The sequence below is a fragment of the Paroedura picta genome, chromosome 9, assembly GCF_049243985.1.
Source record: "Paroedura picta isolate Pp20150507F chromosome 9, Ppicta_v3.0, whole genome shotgun sequence".
Classification (NCBI taxonomy): domain Eukaryota; kingdom Metazoa; phylum Chordata; class Lepidosauria; order Squamata; family Gekkonidae; genus Paroedura; species Paroedura picta.
Genome location: NC_135377.1, coordinates 4593781 through 4618468, shown reverse-complemented (window position 1 = coordinate 4618468; position 24688 = coordinate 4593781). Strand labels below are relative to the sequence as shown.

Here is a 24688-nt window from a genome sequence, read left to right as displayed (position 1 = left end):
TGGAAGGACAGTTTTTCCCAATGACTTCTTTTCCTCGGGAGCAATGAGGTGGGGAGCCTTCTATGAAGTGTTTTCACTTTTAGAAAGCATGAAATACTTTTTAAGACTAGATTTGCTGCACTCAAAATACGTAGCATCTAACGTGAGAATCTACAATATCAGTAATTTCTGGGCATAATCAAATGTACACAACATACTTTCAAAGACATGACTGTTGCTTAAATATAAACAAGTCTGACAACAGCCAATATGTTACATTCGATAATAGTTTATTAAACAGCTTAGTGTTTTCAGCATTTAATAAAGTCTGATATCCAAATATGCTGGTGGCCACATAAGGGAAGGGCTTGCAGGAGGAGTGTGTCTCATGGCTTAAGTGCCACTCAGAGCTTAATACCCACTCAGTGCAGCTGTCCCACCCCTGAATGCCTCCAACTGACTTGCCTAAATGTCCAGCAGCCAGCCAATCGCTTTCCATCCCCACCCCTGACCACTCCCTCCTCTTTCCACTTCCCTCTGAGGTTCGGAGGCTGCAGATCCCTGTTGCATGAGAGCTGCCCCTACCGGTGAGTTTCCTAACAGCTGCCTGCAGCCTTTCCAGGTCCGATGGGGAGGCCACCCGCAGAGTTCTTCCACTACCACCCCATTCTAGCACCTGTTGTATTCCTGAATGCAATGGGCTTGGCCCCTAGTTTAAAATAAATAATGAACAGGATAGCACAGGGCACAGCATGAACTAGCAAAGGGTGCAGCATTTGTATTTCTAAATTTGATAAATTGCCAAATAGAACAAAATTTATTTCTCTAAGCTTTGGATTCTAGTAGCACCTTAGATACCAACCAGATTTTGAGAGTGTAAGCTTTCAAGAGTCTCATCTAATAAAGGGAGCTATATCTAATATAGAACTATAAAGGTAAAGGTAAAGGTATCCCCTGTGCAAGCACCGAGTCATGTCTGACCCTTGGGGTGACGCCCTCCAGCGTTTTCATGGCAGACTCAATACGGGGTGGTTTGCCAGTGCCTTCCCCAGTCATTACCGTTTACCCCCCAGCAGCAAGCTGAGGACTCATTTTACCGACCTCGGAAGGATGGAAGGCTGAGTCAACCTTGAGCCGGCTGCTGGGATCGAACTCCCAGCCTCATGGTCAGAGCTTAGGACAGTATGTTGGCTGCCTTACTACCCTGCGCCACAGGAGGCTCTAATATAGAACTATAGAGCTCATCTAATATAGGGCTATAGCAGGGGTCGCCAAACTGTGGCTCTCCAGATGTCCAGGGGCTCATGGGAATTCTAGTCCATGGACATCTGGAGAGTCACAGTTTCGCCACCCCTGCTCTATAGCTTATACTCTGAAAACCTTGCTGGTCTCTAAGGTGCTACTCGACTCCTGTTTTACTGCAGGACTTCCTGTTTTACTGCAGACCAACCTCTGAAAAGAACTATAATAATCACACAAACATATGCACATATTTATCCCTCTATCTTTGGCCATACATTTGGAAGGCATCATTCATTTCCCAGGATAAAGCTTAAATTACTAGTGTCTCGAAAAGCACCCTGACAGAAGCCACAACAACACACACACAGAATGAACAGGCAGCCTTTTCACTACTACCCCATGGTCTTTACGGAACCACTCTCATTATAGGAATAGTCAGAACCAAGTACTATTCTATATGCTTCTAACCCAAATCCAACAGGATACAAAAACAAGCAAAACCTGTAGTACATTTAGAGGGTGTGGGTGCGTGTGTGTGTACAAAGTACTGTCAGGTTACAGCTGACTTACAGCAACCCCCGCAAACATCCTCCTTGGTAATCCCCATCCAAAATAAGGGCTCAGGTTCACTGGAAGAACATTTGCTTGGCATGCATAAGGTCCCAGTTTCAATACCTGGCATCTCCAGTTAAAAGGATAAGATGAGAGGTTAAGGGATAGACCTCCACATGAGACCCTGGAGTCTACTTAGACTGCTGGTCTAAGTAGACAAGACTGACTTTGATGGACCAAGGGTGTGATTCAGCATAAGGCAGCTTCATGTGTACCGACCCCGCTTAGCTTCCGAGATCTGACGACTGGGCTATACCATGACATCCTCCTTCCCAGTACCTTTGGTAACCATTTGTTTTCTAGAATTCCAGTATTTATCCATCAACCTCCCTCCAATTAATTCATAGATCATATGAATACATACCATTACTTGCACAGTTCAGAAATCCAAGAACCTGCATTTGCCCTTGCAAAGCAAATTATCCTTGAACAGAAAGCTACGTTTGATTCCCTTCTTGAAAGGGCTGCTTGGAGCTATGTCTGCCGCTCCGGGGGTGTGTCTGTTTCTTTATGTCAAATCTCTAAACACTCGGGAGCGCTCAAATTTCATAGCAGGCAAACTTCAAAACACACCCTTGCTTCAAAAACAATTTACACACCTTTAATGATAAGAGGGAATAGGGTGAAGCTAGAAAACTTTAACAATTACCAGAGAAACGTTTTAGTCTTTCATTAAAAAAGTGCTTATCCTTAGGAAATCCTATCGCCTCTACCTGTTGGAGACAATGAAGAAAACACAAAACTTCAGCATCTCCTGAATTCCTAGCTTTGTTCTGCCAGATATAGATTCCTCCCAAGAAGACTACGTGTCTATGTTTCTCCCCCTTCTGCCTCTCATATTCAGAGCAAGCAACAATCGTATTCGTGATGCAATGATGAATATTCAGGAACATATAAGAAACATCCCAAAATTAATTTGATCAATTCCTTATCTTCTTGCTGCTTATATTAAATTGTTCAAATTGTTCTCCTTCTACATAAGCCTAAACCCTGCAGCAGTAACAATAACCCATTGGAGTTTTTTTTTTAATTATTAAAAATTATTTACTAAAAGCACCACCATCAGCCACAAACTCCTAGCCTGCTTCATACTAATAAAAACTGGGTTGGAAGACTACATACAGATACCCTTCTACCTAAGCCAGCCATGCGAGTGACCATCTCCAATCCAGAGATCCCTCAACTGGGGAATCCAAGAATAAAAGCTACAAATTTCTGCTCACAAAGCAGATTAGTTGTTGTTGCTGTCAAGTCACAGCAGAATTATGGCAATCCCCCAGGGCAGGCTTTTTCAACCAGAGTTTCATGAAAACCTGGCCTATCTTGATGGCCCTGGAAGGGTTTCCCGAATGGGTGGGAGTTGGTTAATTAATTAGATAATTAATTAGTGTAAATACACACATGTAAACACTTATCAGATGATATCACCATATATGGTCATGTCAACCCAACCCGCCTCCAAAATGGCCAACGATGGGCCTGAAAGGGGTGGGGCCCCGGGTGTACATATGCACAGCTATGCTTCCCAACAGTATTCTGCACCATCAGGCCACTTCTGGGGTTTCTTGAAGCCTGAAGAATGTTTCAGGGGTTTCTCGGTGGTAAAAAAGTTGAGCTAGGCCACCATGGGGTTTCCAAGGCAAGAGACGTTCAGTGGCAGCTTGGCATTGCCTGCCTCCGCATCACGATGCTAGTCTTCCTCGGAGGATTCCCATCTAAAGGCCAACCCTGTTGAGCTTCTGAGATCTGACAAGATTGGGTTAGCCGGGGCTATCTAGCTCTGGGCACAAAGAAGGTGTTCAGCCAGTAACTCACAGAGCCAGCTTGGTGTAGCGGTTAGGAGTGTGGATTTCTAATCTGGCGAGCCGGGTTTGATTCCCCACTCCCCCACATGCAACCAGATGGGTGACGTTGGGATTGCCACAGCACTGATAAAGCTGTTCTGACCGAGCAGTGATATCAGGGCTCTCTCAGCCTCACCCACCCCACAGGGTGTCTGTTGTGGGGAAGAGGAAGGGAAGGCGAATGTAAGCCACTTTGAGACTCCTTCGAGTAGAGAAAAACAGCATATAAGAACCAACTCTTCTTCTTCTTCCTTCCCTCTTCCTAAACCTGTAAACTGACCCCAATAAGACAACATCCTAGTGTATATTGGAACAATGCATAAAACAAGCCAGAGTGAAAAGAACCCAGTTTTTGTTATGGATGTGTTCTCTTTGTAGAATGGCAGGCAGGGTAGAAATTCAGTATCAGGCAACCTCCTGCTATTGTTGGCAGTAGCTGCCAACAAAGCTGACTCCCAGGCTCTTAAAATAACATCTTTCAGTTATCTTCATTCACAGCATTACACTTAGAGATCCATCAGTGGTCCCCCTCTCTCAACTCAGAGCTTTTAACACTTAGGTAGAGCATTTCAACAAAAGATATCTAGGGTATTCCCAAATCATGACAAAAGCTTGGGGTTATTTTCTGCTCAAATGCAACAGCAAGACACAATACCTAGTCACTCTAGACTGATGAGTCTGTGGATACATATATATACAGACATAGTTTCTAACAGGATATTAAGAATCTAAAGCTCCTTGCTTGCACTGAATTCCTTCTGCAGTTTGTGTTTAGTTATGAACAACACAGATCTGGTCTATATAATTATGGAAATAATATGGACATCAAGTCGCTTTTGACTTGGGAGACTCTATGAATTAACATTCTCAAGAATCAGAGTCCAGGAGCACCTTTAAGACCAACAAAGATTTATTTAAGACGTGAGCTTTCAAGTGCAAGCACTCTTCCTCAGACTACGAACTACCATTATGACAGTGGGAATATAAAGCAAAAGTTAGTTCTGTTAAATTACTAACTGTGTCACAACCATCCAAATACAGCCATGTGATAATTCTTTGCCGAAACAATTCTCATCGTATAGCCCTTCCTACTCTAAAAAAATAAGCAGGTACATTGTCATGATGTTAAAGAATTCCTCAGCGCAACTTTCCTGGCCTTTTTCTCACCAAAACATAACAAGACTAAGACAAGTATATTACTGACAGAACTTGTCTGCAGCCATCCACTGATTGCAGAGACAAGTTTAAACATGTTCTGTTTGGAATAAACTCATGGATGTATGAACTGGATCCCTAGTAGCAATACTTTTTTGACTTACCCTCGTATTTACAGGATTATATTCATTCCTAGAACCATACCTGCAATACTTTAAAACTTCCTTATCTATTTATCTGTTTATGTATTTATCTATTTATCGAGGTATTTATATACCGCACACTCTCAGTAAAACCTGCTCGTGGCGGTTCACAAAAATCAAATACAACAATATGCAATAAAATCTCCCCTTAAAACAAACCGCAACGATATGCGATATATCATCTACCAGATGGCAGATACAATCTATCGTAAAAACCTTTTCCCATGCACAGGGACTCGGTCTCCACACAGATGAGTATAATGGCCGGGAAAGATAGAGTCAAGCTCCCAACATAGTCTAACACAGGGGTAGTCAAACTGCAGCCCTCCAGATGTCCATGGACTACAATTCCCAGGAGCCCCTGCCAGCAAATGCTGGCAGGGGCTCCTGGGAATTGTGGTCCATGGACATCTGGAGGGCCGCAGTTTGACTACCCCTGGTCTAACACTACAGTAGGAGCAGGAGGAAGGGAGGGGACCCGATTGTATACCCCAGAGGTTCCCACCTGGCCTCTATCAGAAGCCTGGTGGAAGAGCTCCGTTTGCAGGCCCTGCAGAACTCAGAGAGTTATGTGCACACGGGAGACCCTTACTTGGTTTGAGAAAGGATGACTGCATCATTAGCACACAATAAAGCATTAATTTTCACAAATTTAGGAGTGTGGAAATCAACAAGGCGTCAAACCCTTGTAACAGCTGGTTTTCAACACTTCCCTTGCCGAGGACAGCAGGCCTTGCTTTTCTACCACAGAGGTGGTAGCAAACCAACTCACTGTTCTTCTCATACATGTGCATTCATCCTGACGCAACGACATTCAGTTGTAATTTTCATTCTTTTTTCGCCACTGATGCTATTATACAAGCACGCACATATGGACACAGGTCTATAAAAATCGACCAGGATCACATCAGCTGAAGAATCATCTGCCAAGACACAAATCAGGGTTCAGTACTCCTCGTTCTCTTTTCCTAACCTGTTAATTGGGCAGCCCCACCAGTAAATAATTTCAAAGGTTAGCCATGTTGGTCTGCAAGACAACATTTAGATTACATTGGACTCAAACCTTGCTGGAAATAACTAGCACACCTCTGTAACCTACAGCCAACTGACAACAAGAGCTTTATCCCAGAGTCTCCAACTCATTAATGCAAACTAGAAGTTATAAAACTAAATGTAACAGGGGTAGTCAAACTGCGGCCCTCCAGATGTCCATGGACTACAATTCCCAGCGAATGCTGGCAGGGGCTCCTGGGAATTGTAGTCCATGGAAACCTGAAGGGCCGCAGTTTGACTACCCCTGAAATGTAACATCCCTCAACATCATCATAGTTCTGTCAGTGAACAGTGGCAGTTTTCTACATGCTACGTCCAATGGTTTCATAAAACAGGACAGATCGCCACCAATGTGAGAACAGGACTGGGGAATAAATTAATCTGCATGTTATTTCCTTTGAAATTATCCACAAATCTTATTATTCAGCACTAAAGCCCCACACATCTTGCATATCGCTGAGCTTAAACAGCAAGTGCAAAATTTAATAATGAGCATGTGGCATGGCATTCACTCATTTTTATTTTTGGACAATCAAATTCCTACTTCTGGTAGCCGATGAAAGCCAGCACATTTTATCTTCTTGCTCCAGATTCTCATGCAAAAGCCTAGAACTTGAAGAGTTAATTCCAAACTAAGGTTCCCAGAGCTGCTGCCAACATGGAGCTCATTAGGTGCAGCTGAGTCCACTTAGCTCAAGTGTGTTAAAGAAGGGGGCGTTGCTTCCCAGGGGGGAAATGCAAGCGCTAAGAAAGAACCAGGAAACAAAAGAACGGGTTAGGGTTCCCCCTCCCCCCTTTCGCTTCCCTCCCTCCGAAACCAAACAAGGGAGAAATTATACAATACACCAGTCTACGGGGTCTTGATAGGAATCTGCCTAGGAACCGATGTGCACCCCTGAAATAAGATATAAATGAAATTAACCAAATTAAAAAAAAGGACCTCCATGCAGGCTTTTGTGAAGCTGGTCCCGCTAAGTTTTAAATAGAACCACCTTCGATGAAGTAAAAAATGGCAAGTACTGGAAAAGCAAAACAAAAGAAACCCTTCTGAAAGTACAAGGCCTGTTTCGTGTCAGTATGAGTCTGGAAGAGCCACAAGGCAATAAGAACTGCCCTTATTGTGGAACAACATGATTTGCATAGCTTAGGCAACACACACAGGCAACAAGTGTTGATGACACTGTATAAAATACCATTCAGAGGCACTTTCGAAAGCCCCAGGCCTCATATGTATTTATTTATTTTTTTATATTTGTATCTCGCCTCTGCCAGCTTCAGGCAGCTCACAGTAAAACAATAAAAACAGCAGTCCAAATACATCAACAATTAAAATATCCCCAACCACAGATAAAACAATCCAATACTAAACAACATCAAGATGGTGGAATGGTACAAAAGAGAAACCCCACAGCGCCGCTGCTCCGGCCACTGTTGTCAACACCCATTCTCATGCGGTGAGATCTTCCTTAGGGCAGGTCTATCATAGGGCAGGACCCCAAAGTTGTGATTCCAGGCACCCTTTCCCCGGCTTCAACCAAACGCCTGGCTCCATCTTGCAGACCCTGCGGAATCTTGATAGCTCCATCAGGGCCCTTAGCTCTTTTATAGATCCATCTTTGCCCAGCCTTCCATACAGCTTCATTCCTTCAAGAAGGCAGTATGATTGGGGAACCCAACCCTAGAGGCAGATCCTGGCGATTTGATTTGAGCCCAGTAGCATGGACTCAACAAGATTATGGCCTAATAAGATTTTCGTACACCGAAAACCTTATTAGTCCATTAGGTGCTACCAGACTCTAATCTAGTTTTTCTACTACTGACCAACACTCCTGATCCTCTGAAACTATCAAAACACAATGGTTCCTTAGATATATTCTTGGGTGCCATCGTGATTTATAACACCAGAAGAAGAGATTCCTACCAATTGTGAACTGTATAAGTAGGCAATCTCTCTGAATGTGCCTCTCTTCCCTTCGAGTGAAGGTTTCATCCCACTCTGCACAAAACAGTTATGTCGGTGGACAAATGTCAGGCTGCCAATGTGCCTTGTCTGTCCTACCAGCCGAACCAACATATTCCCCTCCTCCTTCTCTGCACTCAATATATTACTCTATACTTTGTTTTTCAAGTGTTGAACTACAGGCACAAAAATAGCCCAAGGCCAAGATACCTTTCTAAATTTTACCCCATAGCAAGACACTTGAACTCAATAATTTATAAGAGTGTATCCTGCCACTTCTATTGCATTAAGTGCAATGTCTTCCTCCACTAGAATATCCCACGTGCTGGAGAAAGGCATGAACCCAGCAGTAGGCTAAAACCTGATTCATTCTAAGTATAGAAAAGGCTTTTCAACCATCCTCTTGTTCATCCTGGGCAAGTCACTTGATAGATGGGAAAATCTGGGGCTTTCACTGAAGATCATCTGGAGTGATGGACAGTATATGCCCCCCCTGGTGGCGGAGGAAAGATCCAGGGGGGTGGTAAGGAATTTGGGGGCTGTATGGGGGCAGCAGTCTGACTCTTCCTGCTGCAGCTGTGTTTTCCTAATGAGAGACATTCCAAGGTGGCTTTCCACTGCCTGCCTCAGTAGTAACCCTGGACTTCCACGGCTTCTCCCATCTCAGTGCTGACCAGGTCCAACTCTGTTCAGCTTCCAGAAGAAAACAAGAGCTCCAGAAGACTCTGTCCTTCCCAGGATCTACCCCAGGAAGGTTGGCAACCCTCTCCCAAAAGGGGGGAGGATGGAATACACTCTCCTGCTTTCTCCTAGCCATGGGCCTTTCCATTGCTTGATTAGTGTATGGTTAGGAGCAATGACTTCTAATCTGCCAAACCAGGTTTGATTCCGCGCTCCCCCACATGCAGCCAGATGGGTGACCTTGGGCTACTCACAGCACTGATAAAGCTGTTCTGACCGAGCAGGAATATCAGGGCTCTCTCAGCCTCCCTCACAGGATTGTGGGGAGATGAAAGGGAAGGCGCTTTGAGACTCCTTCTAGTAGAGAAAAGCGGCATATGAGAACCAATTCTTCTTCTTTGCTTGCTTCCCTCTCCCTCTCTCTCCCATAGGCTCAGGGCGGGTAACATAAACATCCAAGAATGCATTCAAATACATTCTACAATAAAAATTAGGTCTCTCTGGTTTTACTTTTTTAAAACAAGTAATGGGGTGCAGCTTTTGTTCTGGTGAAAGAAGAAATAGAGGTTGTGTCTGATGAGTCAAAAAGACTACACTAAAAATCATGGGACCTGAATGTACCAAAACCATATCAGAGAAGACCTACGGCAGGGGTGACCAAATTGTAGCTCTCCAGATGTCCATGAACTACAATTCCCATGAGTCACTACCATGAGCACATGCTGCCAGGGACTCATGGGCATTTTAGTTCATGGACATCTGTAGAGCCACAGTTTGGCCACCCCTGCACTAGGGTGTAGTTATGTGAATGTGAAAAAGCTGGCTGCATCCAACACAGTATCCAATTAAGCTAAAATGAAGCAAATTTCCTGACTAAGTAGTCAAAACATATTACACATGGGTGAAGTCAGTGATTAGCATAAATGACATTAATTAATTAACATTCAACCAACCCAGTTTAAGCACACTAAAGTCCTACTGTGTTTACTAGTTTCAGACGGTAGGCAGGTTGGTCTGCAGTAGAACAGTTCCTGTAGCACATTAAAGACGACGTCGATTTTCAGGATATGAGCTTTCCAGAGTCAAAGCTGGCAAATGGCAATTTCAGTGGGAGAATTAAGCCAGTCCTTAAAGTGTTTTCCACTTAAATCCCTGGTACTTATAACTGCTGAACTCTGGCTAGATAGATTTCTACAGTTCACATCGTGGTTTGCAAGGGGCTTGGCACCTTCTCTTTTCCTGACCCACCCTCGCTGGTTTCCTTTGGAGCACAGGTATGGTTTGTGGTTCAGCAACATCAGGCCACCTGACCTTACCAATTCCCAGACTTGTCAGAACTGCACTGCTGTCCTCACTACAACCAGCACTCAAGAGGCAGCCGTTGTTAAGCACCTCCTCCTCCCCACATCAGGTAAATATATAAACAAAAAACTACCTTTTGATTCAACAAATGGGAAACGTTAGCCTGATAGTGGTAGAAAGCATTTTCAATTTGCAGCTGTCCTGTGGTGACCCTGTACGGCTTTCAAGGCAAGGGATGTCCAGAGGTGATTTGCCATTGGCTGCCTCCACCATGCATTTGCCTGAGACCGACCCCAGGTCCCCCCTCAGATATCCCCTCCATGGCTGCATCAAAGGCTGCAATGCTATGCATGCTTACCAAGATGCATGCCAGCGACTTACTGGCTTTGAGGTATCCAGCTGCAAATACATTTAAGCAGCCTATGATCCAAATGATGATAGATCTGTTTAACGTATTAATGCCAGCTACATACATCTATGCCGCCAGAAAATTGGTGACAAACTTTTGTCTGACTTTTCTTCTTCACAAAGGTTAGAAAAAGACTCTGCTAAGTAGGGTTTTTGCCCTGACATGGATAGCCCAGGCTAGACTGATCCCGGCAGCTCGTGGCAGCTTAGCAAGACTGCATTTGGATGGGAGAGGCTGGTAAGGGCAATCGTCCTCGTGTTTTTTTCTTGAAAACCCTATGAGCTCACCACTAAAGAAATGCAAGTTTGGAAAGGGTTTTTAGCGTATTTGTACTTACAGTCCTTCATTTTAACAGCACACTCACAAGCAGAATTCTGTATTAAAGTTGTATCCAAGAAGGTATTGTTCCACTCCATCCATTTAGCCAACGAACTAATGACTACACAGTTGGCTGATGACTCACTTAAGCTGTTGTATGTGGAGCACTCAAGAGAACCGGAGGCTGCAGATCACAGAGCAGAACCAAATAAAGCAACATTTCCAAATGACATCATGGCATGTTTTGAGAGCTCTCTCGTAGTAATTGCAAACAAAACAGAACAAGCTGAACACTCTTCACATGCAGGTATTATTAGGGGGGGGGGAAATTCAATTCAAATTACATTCAGACTCATTATTTTGTGAGGTTCTCATTCAGCAAGTTGAAAATGTCATTCTTCGGCGGTTCTCGAATGGTAGAAAATAACCAGCTAATGAGTCATAAAAGCTCCGTGGGTGGGTCACCGGGCTGCTGTAAATTGATGTCGGGCACAAGGAAGCGCGAGAGACAAAAAGCCAGGGATAGATTCCCAGGTCTGCAATTAAGAAAAAGGACCACAAATATACACTGAATACACACATGAACTTTAGGCCTGGTATTCCTCTATATCAGTGTATGGGAAAAGTGAAAGACAACAATAGGCAATCATGAGCTTGGAAGCCATAATAAACTATTAAGTAATTACTTGCTTCTGGTTCCTGGGCAGATAAACTACTGCTGTACATCTGTTCCAAAACCAAGGCTCTAGAACTGCATTTTATTATTTTTTTCAAAAAAAAAACTTATTAGAGATTTGTCTATATTGCGTAAAAGAAATGAGAAAAAGGAACAAAGAGAAAGAAACAAGTAAACTTGGTATAAATTGAAGCATCTGATGTATGTCTGGTTGTCTGGAGACTCAAAATCTTACTGAAGTTATGGCTGATCTTTTTTTGAGTCTCCAGCCAATCAGACCACACATCAGATGTATCAATTTACACCAAGTTTACTTCTTTAAATTGAAATTAACATTAATTCTACATTTATTTTCTTTAGTCTCTAAAGCCATAAGTCATTAAATCATTTTTTCTCTTTCCTGCAAAGAAGTCAATAAGTCTAGTTGTTGTCTCTTTTCTGATCTATGATGTTAGTTTTGCCATTTCAACAAATTCTAACATCTTCAACAGCCAGTCCTCTGTTCTAGGTAATTTTCCTGAGCGTATGAGAGTCTCACAGCCCCATGGCTATTTTCCAAGTTTTTTATTTATCAATACTAAAAAATAAATGCTTCTGGTCTCATTTGCAAATCAGCCTTTATAATCTATTGCATGCATACATGCATGCATTTGTATCCAAACTTTCTTTACAACAATTCCACCATATATTGAAAAAAGAATGTCTAAAACTCTTTTAAAAGAAATTTGTGTTGCCCAGTCTGTCTTGGGTTCACAAGCAGAATTTTTTAAAAAGCAGATCCAGTTATGGATTTGTTGGACTCTTCTGTCCATCCATCACAGAATAAAGCTGGATGGCTCTACATATAAAACCCTGGGCCAGGCGTTCATGACCAATGCCAACACTTGACAGCAATTTCACCGATTATTACATGAAATTCTCAATTACTTCACTAATGCCAAATCATATCCCACCCATGCCAAAAAAAGAGAGTAGCTTCCAATGTTAACATCTTCTCGGCCAAAAATATACAGTTTACTGTCCTCCACAGCAGCTTGAGTATGATTCAATTTCATTTGTTATTCTTTTTAACACAAAAATCTAGGACAGAATGAAAAATTTGGGCAAGATCTTGTGTGCTGTTCTGGCGCAAGAAAACAGTACAGAAGCCGACCAGGGTTGTTATTGTATAATCCATGCCCTTCAGCAATTCACCAGATACCTATACAACCTTATATAGAAAGACCAGTGCCTTAACATTCCAGTTATGGATGCTAATACTGGATTTTCACATATTCCTTTGTATTTGAGAAACTAGGAAACCAATTCTAAAAGCCTGTCTGGAAAAGGATCTGCTGTATAAGGGCCTGCAGCAATTTTAATACAGACATAAACAGTTTTGGCTCGTTAGAATATAGGATGAGAATTCATTATACCGATGGTCAAGTGTACTTGAGACAAAAATATGGTTATTGGTAGTCCTCAACTTCCGAGAGTCAAATGGCCATATAGAAATCCATGCAAATCAGACAATCCCTTAAATTATCATGACGGGACAAATTGCAAACTCCTGGCTAGCACCTCCTCCTGTTCCAGCCACAAGGGGAAGCTTCAATCAACGTCCCAGATGAACCCCCCTCGTTCCCTGTTAACTGAATGTGTTAGTTGAAGCTGTTCCCACATTCAAGAATGGATAGTAAGAAGAACAAATAAATTCAGCAGGAGCACAAAAGAGAAGCAGAACAGGTTCTTCCTGCAACTTTCCCCTCCTTCCATGTGCTTAGGAACACTACCGTGTGCACAGACTGCCCTCTATGGCAAGAAAGCTTCCCTTTCCTCTCCATGCACAAAGGGCAGACTCAGCATTCAGGATGTAGAGAAGCAACATCCCCCCACGTTTTAATGAATCACACCACTACAATACTGCAATCCAAAGGCCACGCGTTGGCTAATGCCTAAAGACTTCTCCATGTTTTCTGTGCACAGCAATGCTGTATAGGGGCTGCTGACCCCCCTCACACTGAACAGGCTGAAATGCTCCTGAGTTGAACATTTCCCCAGCATATATGCTAAAGTGATGCATTATCTACCACCTAGCAATGACAGCCACAGCCACTCTCTTCCAAAGAATCTTGTCTGCAAGAAATGAAAAGCACATACATTTGTTTCAAACCCCAAGCTGTGTCCCAATACCATTTTAATCCTTTTCTAGCATCCAATCTGCACCGGAATTCTTCCATTTTGTCTACTAGGGTCAGAGTAGGAGAGCAACACATATTTCTGAGACCTGTGGAATAAGGATCGGGCATAAGGGAATGAATACACTACTAGCAGAAAAGCCCTTTGTATCCCTGAATACAACCGGTGCTAGGCCACCACCACAATGCCCTGGGCAGGCCAGCCTTAATGGGCCTTTCTGGGGCGGGGGGAAGGCACTGGTGGACAGTCCGCTCCATCTCCCACCACCCTGCCAGCTCTACCAAGGCCCGGCAAGGCAGTGGCTGGAGCTGCTCAAGGCAGCGGGAGCACTGGCTGGGGCTCCCACCCTCTCACTGGCCCACAGTCCCAGGCCCCCCGCCCTCCCTACCAGCTCCTGCTTACCGGACTAAAACTTCTTCCAAATGGAAGAAGTAGGAGGAGGATGCAACCAGGGGCAGGACATCCTTCCTGATTGGCCATTCATTGGATGGACGGCCAATCAGGAATGGGACAGCCAACCTGATTGGTGGTTAGACGGTGAGTCCCAGCTCCTCCCAGCAACCTTTACCGGCTTTATTAATGGTTACAGATTACAGATATTCCTTTTACTTAATAGGGCTCCATGGTCTGAAATCTAGTAAGCCAGAGAAAGCACTTCTCACAAAGAGTCTGCAAAAGAGCACTTGAAGGAACTATTCCTCTGTTTCAAAGAGGCCATATTAACTTGAAGGTTTACACTGATTTCCAGTGGCACATACAAAACTGTCACGAGACACTAGTAGACAAGAGTACTAGGGTTCAAATTATGGAGGGCTTCGGGAAAACATTACATATCACACTCAGTTTCACTCTGGTGGAAATAGAATGAGATCCCTCTAGGAGGTTCTCATGGTGGTGGGTACCAAGTGTTCTGCCTCATGAACTTCCTGAGAAGGATGGCCCATAAACATCTAAACAAATCTGCGGTGAGTTTACGGTGAGAGATGTAACAAGGCATCTACAGTATATCTGTAATTGCAAAAAAAGTTTAGAAAATTATCTGCTCCCAGCAAAATGATCAATTTCAGTTCATGCACTATTAAGCTCAACAGCACTCCAAGTACTAAAGGAGCACGTGGCCTTCCATACAACATTGAGCATCTGATGGGTTGGACAGGCGATTCACAGCCTGTGCCAATATAAAGATACTTATGAACAAATTCCAAGCACAGCCCACAGCAGCCCAATTTTCCCACAAGTCTAAACACATTCACTCCTAAGCTGTCCATATCTTACCGCATGCTAAATCCTAAAGCACAAATGGAGATCAACTTACTAACAAATGGAGATCAACTTACTTACTAAAGGATTAGCACAGACGAAGCCATCTGATTTGGATCAAGGAGAGCCAAGTTCAATTCTTCATTTAGACATGAAACGCACAGGGAGATCTTGGACCAGTCAACTATCTGTCAGCCTAACGTAACAGTAGCCATGCTGGATCTGACTAATGGTCCATCTAGTCCGACACCATTTCTAACAGTAGCAAGTTCGATACCACAGGAAGTGTGACAGACAGCAGCCCTGCCTAGCTGAATGATCTCCAGCATCAAACGATCAGAGGCATTTTGCCTCTGAACCTGGAGGTCACAAGGTTAATTGCCAATGGCAGACCTATCATCCATAAATCTGTCCAACTCTCATCATATTTCATGACAGCAAGTGCAACAAGTCAATAAACTGTTACATGAAGTGGTATTTCCTTTGATTCATCTTAAATCTACCACCAATAACTGGTTTCATTGGGCAATCTCCAGTTCCAATATTACAGGAGATGGAAAGGTTTTTCTGGAGCCACTTTCTCTCCCAGCTCTTCCATTTCCACTTTCAGATGCACCAACTCAGACTACATACAGTACTCCAAATGAGACCATGAGAGACTTGGGAAATGGCTTTACTATTCTAACCTACCACACTTGATGGTGTAAGAATAACAGTGATATGCTGGCCTGAACTCCCTGAAGATAGGACAGATAAAAATGTAATAAAGAATACGAACACATCATTTTGTATTTGTCATAACACAGCAAGATGATGTCCTAAAACAGCAATTTAAAGCCATAAAACCAGGATCGCTACACAGTAGGGAGCTTCGACATGACTACATTGGCAACTTGGATGCTCAACCTGAGTGAACCATAAACGCTTTACCCTGGTTCAGAATATTTTTTCGGACCAAAGACAAATGTGTAGCAGAAACAGATAAAGGAGGATAAAACAGTAGCGACAGCAACAGCAGTAGATTAAAAAATGAGCCGAAAGAAAAAAGGACCACATGGCTACCCTGTGTCTCTGAGGAAGGACTGATGTTTCTGGAGCCCACCCAGTAAACCACGTCTGAAGTGTGTGATACAGCCAGGGGAATTTCGGCTTGAGGACAAAAAGCATGTTTAAAATCTCCTTTTACACATCAAAAAGCAGTTTGTATAAATTGATCAGTCCAGCAAAACTGTATGTACACTGCCCTGAACCGGTCTTGGGAGGGTGGTTTAGAATTTCAATAAATAATAAATAATAAATTTGCAACAATTTATTTTACTGCTATAGTTCAGCTACAAGAAATTGTGCTCAACTCCTTTCCGAGGTTTCACCAAATCCTGCCCACAAAGTTTCAAATATCTTTAAAATCCATGATTTCTTATAAGCTGAAGGCCAAAATTATTGAATTTTGTGCCTTATTTCTGCTCAATTGCATTCCTATTTGGTCATGTTTCAGTATTCCAGCTATTCCATGAAGCCAAAAAGTAAGTGCGTGCATGTGTGCTTGCTTATTTGTTTATTTATTTAGATTTGTATACCACCCTTCCCGAAGGCTCAGGGCGATTAACAAATTAATTAAATACAGAAACAAATGATCAAACCTGTTGATAAAGTCCAACCTTCATTTCAAATTAACATTCATACTTTAGAATCACCTGACAATTTATTGGTAATATATTTGGATATATATTAGCATGATACGCACTGAGGTTTGTCAGATCTTAGCACACAGAATCACAGAATCATAGAGTTGGAAGGGGCCATACAGGCCATCTAGTCCAACCCCGTGCTCAACGCAGGATTAGCCCAAAGCATCCTAAAGCACATATCACAACTGTGTTCATGGGGTGACCTTGAGCAAGTTGCTCACTCACTGACCGACTTACCTCACAGGTTAATCAGGAGGACCAATGGAAAGTGGGGGCCAGCCAGTGATACTACCCTGAGCTCCTTGGAGGAAAGCCAGGATAAAGAGAAGCTTCTCAAAAGCTACTATGGAACATAATTGTGAGATGCCTACCCTCTCAGAGCCATTCACCAGCACACTGTACAACAAATCTTTTGTCAACAGTGTACAAAACTGAGACTGCAGATGCAGTCTGTGTTACAGAATAAAAGCATAGAAATGCAGACTACAAAATGTCCATTATGTCAAACTGCAATATTAAAACAGCTCTCTTCTGTGTTAGACTCTTTCCTTACAAACTAAATTTTTGAAAATCCCGATGGAAACAAACATATTTTCTTTGAGGGTTCAAAATTCGTTGATATATCTGGGGGGAATCCTATTTTATCCAAAGTTTACAGTGCTTTGGGAGAAAAGAAATAAGAACAGAAAACACATACCTTAAATAGATTTTCCAGCTCTCGACAGTAGGTATGTTCTACACATAGGATGGGTCTTGAAATCTGTAATAATAATCAGAATTTATCAGGTTCTCAAAATGCAATGGACTTGTCAGGTTGGATTGCCAACCCCAGGTGGAGCCTGGAAATCCACAGACAAGAAAGGTCAGTTCCCCTGGAGAAAATGGCTGCTTTGGTGGGTTTACTCTACAGCATTAAACCCCATTGAGGTCCCTTCGCAAACCCAGGCTCCACTCCCAAACCTCCAGGAATTTCCTAACCAGGAATTGGCAACTTTACTTCTATAACAATGCACAATATGTGATAAATGGCGACTGAGAACAGCAAAGATCACAGGGTTTTGCACAGAACTGAAAGGAAAGCAACATTACTGTTGGGTTGTGTTGCAGTAACTTAAATGCAGTGGAAGACAATGGCAAACCACTTCTGAATGACTCTTGCCTTCAAAACCCCAAGGGGGTCACCATAAGTCAGCTATGACTTGATGGCACTTTCCACAGTCAACTTTAAGAAGCTAAACATCCTAGGATACACTCAAGAGTAACTGTAGAAACAATGAACTAGAGCCATCCCATCCCAATCCCAAATGAAGAATAAAATGCAATCAATGAAAAGGAACCCTAGTTTTCACAGCCACCTTCTGAAAGGTTGTCTCCACAAGAAAGCTTAAGCTACTCCTTTAGCTCTCAGTTTATTGTAAGAGCTGTTCTGAAACCAGATTTCAGAAGCTAACTAGGGCTGATACTTGGGTGCAGGACCATCAAGCAAGAATACAATTGCAAACCACTTACATTTCTCAGTTTTCTTTAAGCCCCTTGCTTGGATAGTCCTAAATCAGTTGCACCTCGATGGCATCTATATACTAAAACAGTCAAGGATCTGTGATTAAAACCATTAAGGGGAAAACAGGACCAATCTATACATTTGGGGTGTGTTTCTATCACCTTTTTCCTCCAAGGAGTTCAAGGATAGTATACATGATTCTCCCAGTCTCCATTTTATCCTCACAAAAACCCTAATAGGTAAGTTCAGGGGAGAGAAAGCAACTTACTAAGGGGTACTCCAGTAATTTTCATGGCAAGTGGGGCCTGGAATATGTATCTCCTCAGTCCTAGACAAACACTCCAACCACTATACTCCACTGATTCTCAAACATACGTACAGAAATGATTATGTTCTGGAAAAAACTAATCAGATAATGACTGTTAAACCATATATTATTAAGATTCTACAAAAGTGTATAACTGTGCAGTCTGCAGAGTTCATTTGTTTATAAAAAGTGAAATAAAACCATGTAATAATGGCTGATTAAGACCAACCAAAATAGGTCAACAAGAACACAGTACAGAGATGCAAGTTCTTCAGAAATTTCAGCCACGGAAAAAATGGGAAATTGTGTGGAAATAGATAGACATGCCAAACATTTGTCAGCTCTAAACTTACATTATTACTGAAAGAACGAAAACATATTATGTATAACTTAATTAACAGAAAAATAATATTGTTTGAAACACTGGTGAAATTTTGATGTACTGTATTACTTTTATGCAAACTATTATTATAAATATGTATTTTAAAGAGCTAAAGCAGCAAAGATGCATTTTAAAGTATCCGAGCACGACGAAGTATCACAGAACAGACTGCAACATTTCAAATCCCCAGAACTCTTCCCCAGAACTCTTCATCAGGCAAGATGCTGAGTAAAACAAAGCAAAAAGGAAGGAGGAAAAATATTTCACAATGGCATAATGGCAAAGCTCCCAATTTGCAGCTTGCAAAACAGAGTATGTGAAATCTGTAAAACAGCCTGCATCTTCATTTAAACCTCTGGAAGCTTCAGACTAAGGGGTTTCTCATCATCCCCTGAGGCATCTTCAGTACAAAAAAATAACTGTACTGAACATCTAGCCCAGTGAAGAGTTCTGTGGAATTCCAAAACCTGTACACAGTTTCACAATATTTTGATGGGTCCAAATTACAGAAGTTATTAGGAATTCGATTTTTGTTTTTTAATTTTTCAATAGGCCAATATGCCTTTACTAGATCACTAGAGGTGATCGTGGTATGTGCAGAACCATTGATCCCGCTTCCAAACTGATTCCAGCTCTCGAAATAAGAGCTCTTGTCCGTCTCCATCCTAACCAATAATAACATTAATAACTATCAATAAGCCTAGATATTGAATTCAGCTTCCAATTTGGAACACCATCTTTCTGTTCAGCAAGAAACAGAGACTTTAGCAATTGTCACACAAAGGGTACCCCTTCAAAATTCTGCCATCCAGGTTTTCCCTCCTTTTATTTAGGGAAAGATCAAAGGTTCCAGCTCTAATCTTTCATTCTTATCTCACCAGACTTCAAAGAACTGAAAATTTGCACAGATAGATGAGACTTGTCTATTCTTTCAAAAGGCAGTTTCTTAATTTTTTTAGTATGTATTTCCAAACATAGTGCAGTTTTATTTGCATACCAAATAGCTTTTTTTCTGACGCACATGAGGATGTAGTACACTCTCAGCACAGAATTATATAATAGCGAAGAGTGGTGAGCCTAGGCATATGCCATAGGAGGTGGTCTCCAAAAAGTCTAAAATTTACACATATTGGTTGGATCCATAATTTACAGATCCCATTCAACCACTCAGCTACACTTTAGAATGAGTTTAGACATTTTATATAGAGTGTATTGTTACAATTCTGACCACTGAGGAAGATCCAGTAGGGTCAAAACACGTTTGGTCTTATGTGCTGTTAGTTCTGTATAGTTTTTACGTAGTTTTTATGAATTGTGCACTATAATAAATAATTACAATTTTTACACTATTTTATTGTACTGCTCAACTTCTGAGTTCCTACCTGTAAAGGTTGTGTTGTGTTCCTTTTCTGGTTTTGGATTTGAAAATTCTACATATGTTCAGGGTTCAAGATTGTATTCCGAAACTTACAAAACTAAGTAGACAGGATGTAAACGGTACTTTAAACCAGGGGGAGTCAACCTGTGGTCCTCCAGATGTCCATGGACATCTCACAACTGGCAGGGGCTCATGGGAATTGTAGTCCATGGACATCTGGAGGACCACAGGTTGACTAACCTTGCTTTAAACAGCTTACCTCCCCAGGGACATGTCAGTGTTGCCGTTCTGTTGAAATACTGTTGAGGTTGACATGCTGTGATGTTTTGATTGTTATCTGACAGATTGTTATAATGTTCTATGTAACTATTTTTACAACGTTTTATGTAAACCACCCAGAGCCGTATGGAAGGGCGGTATAAAAATCCATCCAAATAAATAATAAAGATATTCTGAGATACTTTATTTCTACCCACATTTTCCAATGGCAAAAGACTTCCGGGGGGGGGGGGGGGCAGAAAAACACAAAAAGAGACAGACTACATCCCAATTTTTCCACTTCTTCATATGCTCTCACATCTCTGTTTAAGAATATAACACCTTTAAATATTCTTCCTGGCATCAGATATCTTCATAGTCCAGTATGGCTATTGTAGTGAATGCAGTTGCTGCTAAGAATGGCTCAAACAGTAGCAATTAAATGGAAGAGAAATTGATAGCCAAAACACAAAACAAGCACGGAGATTCTTTTGAATGATGAGTAACTCCAGAAATGTAAACTGGATCATCTCTGAATCAGAAGGGCTTTCTCATTTAAAATGACTCGGTCACATCTTTTAGGATCTGATTCTGCCCCATGCGTCACTCTGTTTACTGCTGTTTTGTTTTGTGTTATTTTGTTTTTCTATGGGCTGGGCATGTGTTCCTGGCCTATAGTAAACCCCGCAAGCCAGAATGAAATTGGATGGGGTGAGTAGGGCTGTTAATTTTAATTTTTAGGATGTTTTGTTTATGAATGTTTTAATCTATGTTGTAAACCATCCTAAGTCCACCTGCAGTCTATATAAATCAAATCACAATAAATAGAAAATTATAGTTATACTAATGTTGTGTTATTCTTCCCCAAATGGCTTATTATGCCAATTTTCCATTTTGAAAACCGATATTATTAAAATGGTTGGCTGCGGTCCAGAACAGCTTCAACCGACAGCGATTCTTACTGCTTTGAAATGGGGATTAGTTGTCTTGGGGAACAACAGTCAAGAGTCAGGATGCCCATTTTGGTATAGCAGCCCTATAACATTACACACACTAAGCTACAACATGTTTGTAAGGGTCCTGAATTTTAAACAAAACTTCAATCCCTCCTAAAAAAAAAAGATAGCACATGTATCCAGGGTACACAAATTTGGACAGCCATGCAGACTTTCCCTTAAAGAGGTCAAGGATAACATCTCCAATGTTCTATTGCTCAACATGGGTACCATGGAGCTTGCCCATGCTTTAAATGAGATCAGTAAGAATTAACTATTCTGTACGGAGGCAAATATGTGCACATGATTCTTACAAGCCAACTTTCACTACCCACAAAATGCCTTATGACTCACTGCTTTCAGTTTTGTTTCCAACACTGACCTCCGTTCAGCTAGTTCTGGATTCTTGCCCGATTATTCCCTCTAACATCTGTGTCAGTTTCTTCAGAAACTCTGCAAAACTATCATGACAAGTATTGGAATTAATTGTATACTTATTACTGTTAGATACAGCAATATTTCACACTTTTAGCTGAGATGCCCAGAGATGAAGAAGTAAATTATGAGATCGCATATGGCACGTATGCAAACCGAACCATCACATAGGTATGTTTCAATAGGGCTGCAAGGAAATTTGGGTGTGATGGCAGGGTTTGAGGAGGAAACAGACTTCAGTGGGGTATAATGCCATAATGTCCACCTTCCAAAGCAGCCATTTTCTCCTAAGATGTTGCCTGGAGATGAGCTGTAATCCCAGGAGAATTCCAGCCACGACTTAAAAGTTGGCAATCCTATGTTTTAACTCCAGTAAGCAAAAATCATTCACAGGAAATTAGTACAGAAATTCTTGTTAACTCCAATTCTCAGTACTCTTACTATTGAGTAAACTCCAGTGGGACTTGCAGAGTATGCATTTATAGGATTCATCTGGGTTTACTAATATGTATGCAAGATGTACGTAACACTACATAGTTGTGGTTGTCTGTTGTGGTTAAAGACCAACATCATAATTCAACAATCATTATGTTTTATAGCAAAAAAAACAGCAGAATTCATAATATTGCTGCATTTTATTATAATAATTCAATCAATTTATGCCGGTATTGCTAAAGAAATTGAGAGTCTATGGTCTCAGGAATTAACTCCAATTGCTGATAATTTTAAATTCAAGACAAGAACTTTTTTGGTATATTTTTTGTTGCTTCTTCGGAAGATTTTTGTTTTGTATTTTGGAAGTGCCATATGGAAGGAACAGATTAATTTGGGTTACAGTAAATTCAACTGGATCCTGCAAAGTGAATTCTTTCTTGGGATGCTACAAGTAAATGGCTATTGTAGTTTACTAGTGAACTGCTTGGAACTGCTTTCTTCCATTACTGCACAGAGAAGACATTGTTTTACTTTTCTTCACTACTCTATACTTCAGTTAATTTTACTCTTCTATTCTCTGTCTCTCTCCATTCTATTCTCCTCCAGAGATCTATTCAGCTAAGGGAAAGAACTGTGTATACAAAGGATCAAAAATCTCCTGGGACATGGTTTCAAGTCCTATACATGTGGGGACCTTTATACAGGTCTATGCTGACAGGGAACAACGTTTGAATCCAGAGGCACCTTTAAGACCAATGAAATTTATTCTAGGTATACCATAAGCTTTCGTGTGCATGCATATTTCATCTGACTCTGTGAAACAGAATATCTTCAGCCATTACACATAGGTGGCGGTGGGGAGTTAATTGCAAGAAAGGGCTGCTAGAAGGATGTATTAAGAAACTGGGTCATAATAGCTGAGATTGATTTAAGGAAGTCATCAAGATCTATGAATTGCATAAATAAGCATGCCTTTGAGGCTGCCACTGGACTCAAACTGGACTCCCCTTCTCATATCTGTTCAGATACGGCATGACACAGTGGTTGACCATCTCTGAAGAGACATACAGGCTGGGGAAAACCTTATCCATCCACATAAACTTGATTTTACAGCCAGGAATGAGAATATGGCATCTCTTTGATATGTTAGCAGCACCAGTAGCACCACTACTGGCCAAGACAGGCCTGGTGGGCTTTCAGCTTCCAGAACCTAATGCCCAAAATGGTTAAGACCTTTTGATGCACCTGTTTCTCCTGTACATGTTTGTGTGAGACTATATTGAAGGGCAGCATCCATGCTAGAAAAATACACATTTGCAATCTCTTGGTAAGTGAGGGAGGGCAAGCACTCTCAATTTGTAAGTCTCAAATAGATTAGCCACATTTTTCTGTTCCTTTATCTACATTCTAGTCATGGAACTGCATTTATTCTAGAATTGTGTACTACAGCAATAAAGTTGATTCAATTAAAGACACATTGCCTTGATTCCTGCCCATGACCTCATTGTATGCACGCACTATGGAAACATACCCCTGACTTCCCCTACCTCGTTTAAGCTATCAAGAAAAAGGTGGGGTTCAAAATACAAGGGGTGACCTACCTGAAGGAAGATTCAAAATCCCACTTAACCAAGATCTAGGAACCATGAGGAACTTCTGCTGAGAATGGCATGTCTCCCTCAACCATAAGCACAATCTCTGTCCCAACTTCCAAGGTGGACTGTGTCTCTTATCTCTCACTCAAGGGTCAATGCCTGAATGTGGAGTAAGAATATCCCACCGGAGAGCTAAGACACAGCATCACAATTTTATTCTAGCACAGACTACAGCACACTCAATCCACCTAAATTGTGGTAGTACAGTCTACAAATACTGTCCTTTTAAAACAGAAAACACACAGGAGATCTGTTAATGCATCCTTCAGCTAGTTTGAACCTCTATTTCTTTTGTGGAACTTCTAAAAAGATATGCTATGAAATATGGACTCAAAAGGTTGTTATGAAATACCTACACAGTTTCATCAGAATAACCAGCAGAAAATAACTTTCCAAATACATCAGACTATAACATACAATACAGGATCAGGCTGTCCAAGCCTGAATTCGGCCTCCATCAGTGCCCAGTGAAATGCCACAGGAGAGTCCACTAAAAACAGCCCATTCTCTGATCATTCTGCCTCTGAACCCAGGGAAGAGTCAAAAGTAGACAATTTTCTAATAAACATCTATACGGGATTTGGAATGCTCAGAAGTCATTAATGCAACTGGGAGATACGCAGAAATTGATGGCAGACCTTTGTAATTTTGGATAATTTCCATGGTAACTTCTCTGCAAGACTGGGCAATCTCTCACCTGTGGATTACTGAGTTGCTTACATAACTGGCAGAAGACACATCAGTTTGATATAAAACAGCCTTCTCCATCACATGTGTTTTGC

At 41.7% G+C, this 24688-nt stretch overlaps 1 protein-coding gene across 8 annotated transcripts in view; it reads right to left on the bottom strand.

Moving 5' to 3' along the window:
* The window catches only part of PTK2 (protein tyrosine kinase 2), a 248292-nt gene that overhangs the window by 208466 nt on the left and 15138 nt on the right, over window positions 1–24688 (bottom strand). For 2 of the 8 annotated variants that reach the window (XM_077351402.1, XM_077351403.1), the window contains exons 2-3: window positions 18070–18140; window positions 17258–17320 (exon numbers count right to left, since the gene is read on the bottom strand). The exons of 2 other annotated variants lie outside the window; for them this stretch is intronic. Coding sequence is in view for 2 of the 6 variants with exons in the window: in XM_077351398.1 (XP_077207513.1) it covers window positions 10778–10856 (79 nt within the window). In the remaining 4 variants the exon portion in view is untranslated. Of the gene's footprint in view, window positions 1–10777; window positions 10943–17257; window positions 17321–18069; window positions 18141–24688 lie in introns of all 8 variants that reach the window. 4 more of the 8 variants (XM_077351401.1, XM_077351404.1, XM_077351398.1 and 1 more) reach the window with 3 other exon arrangements.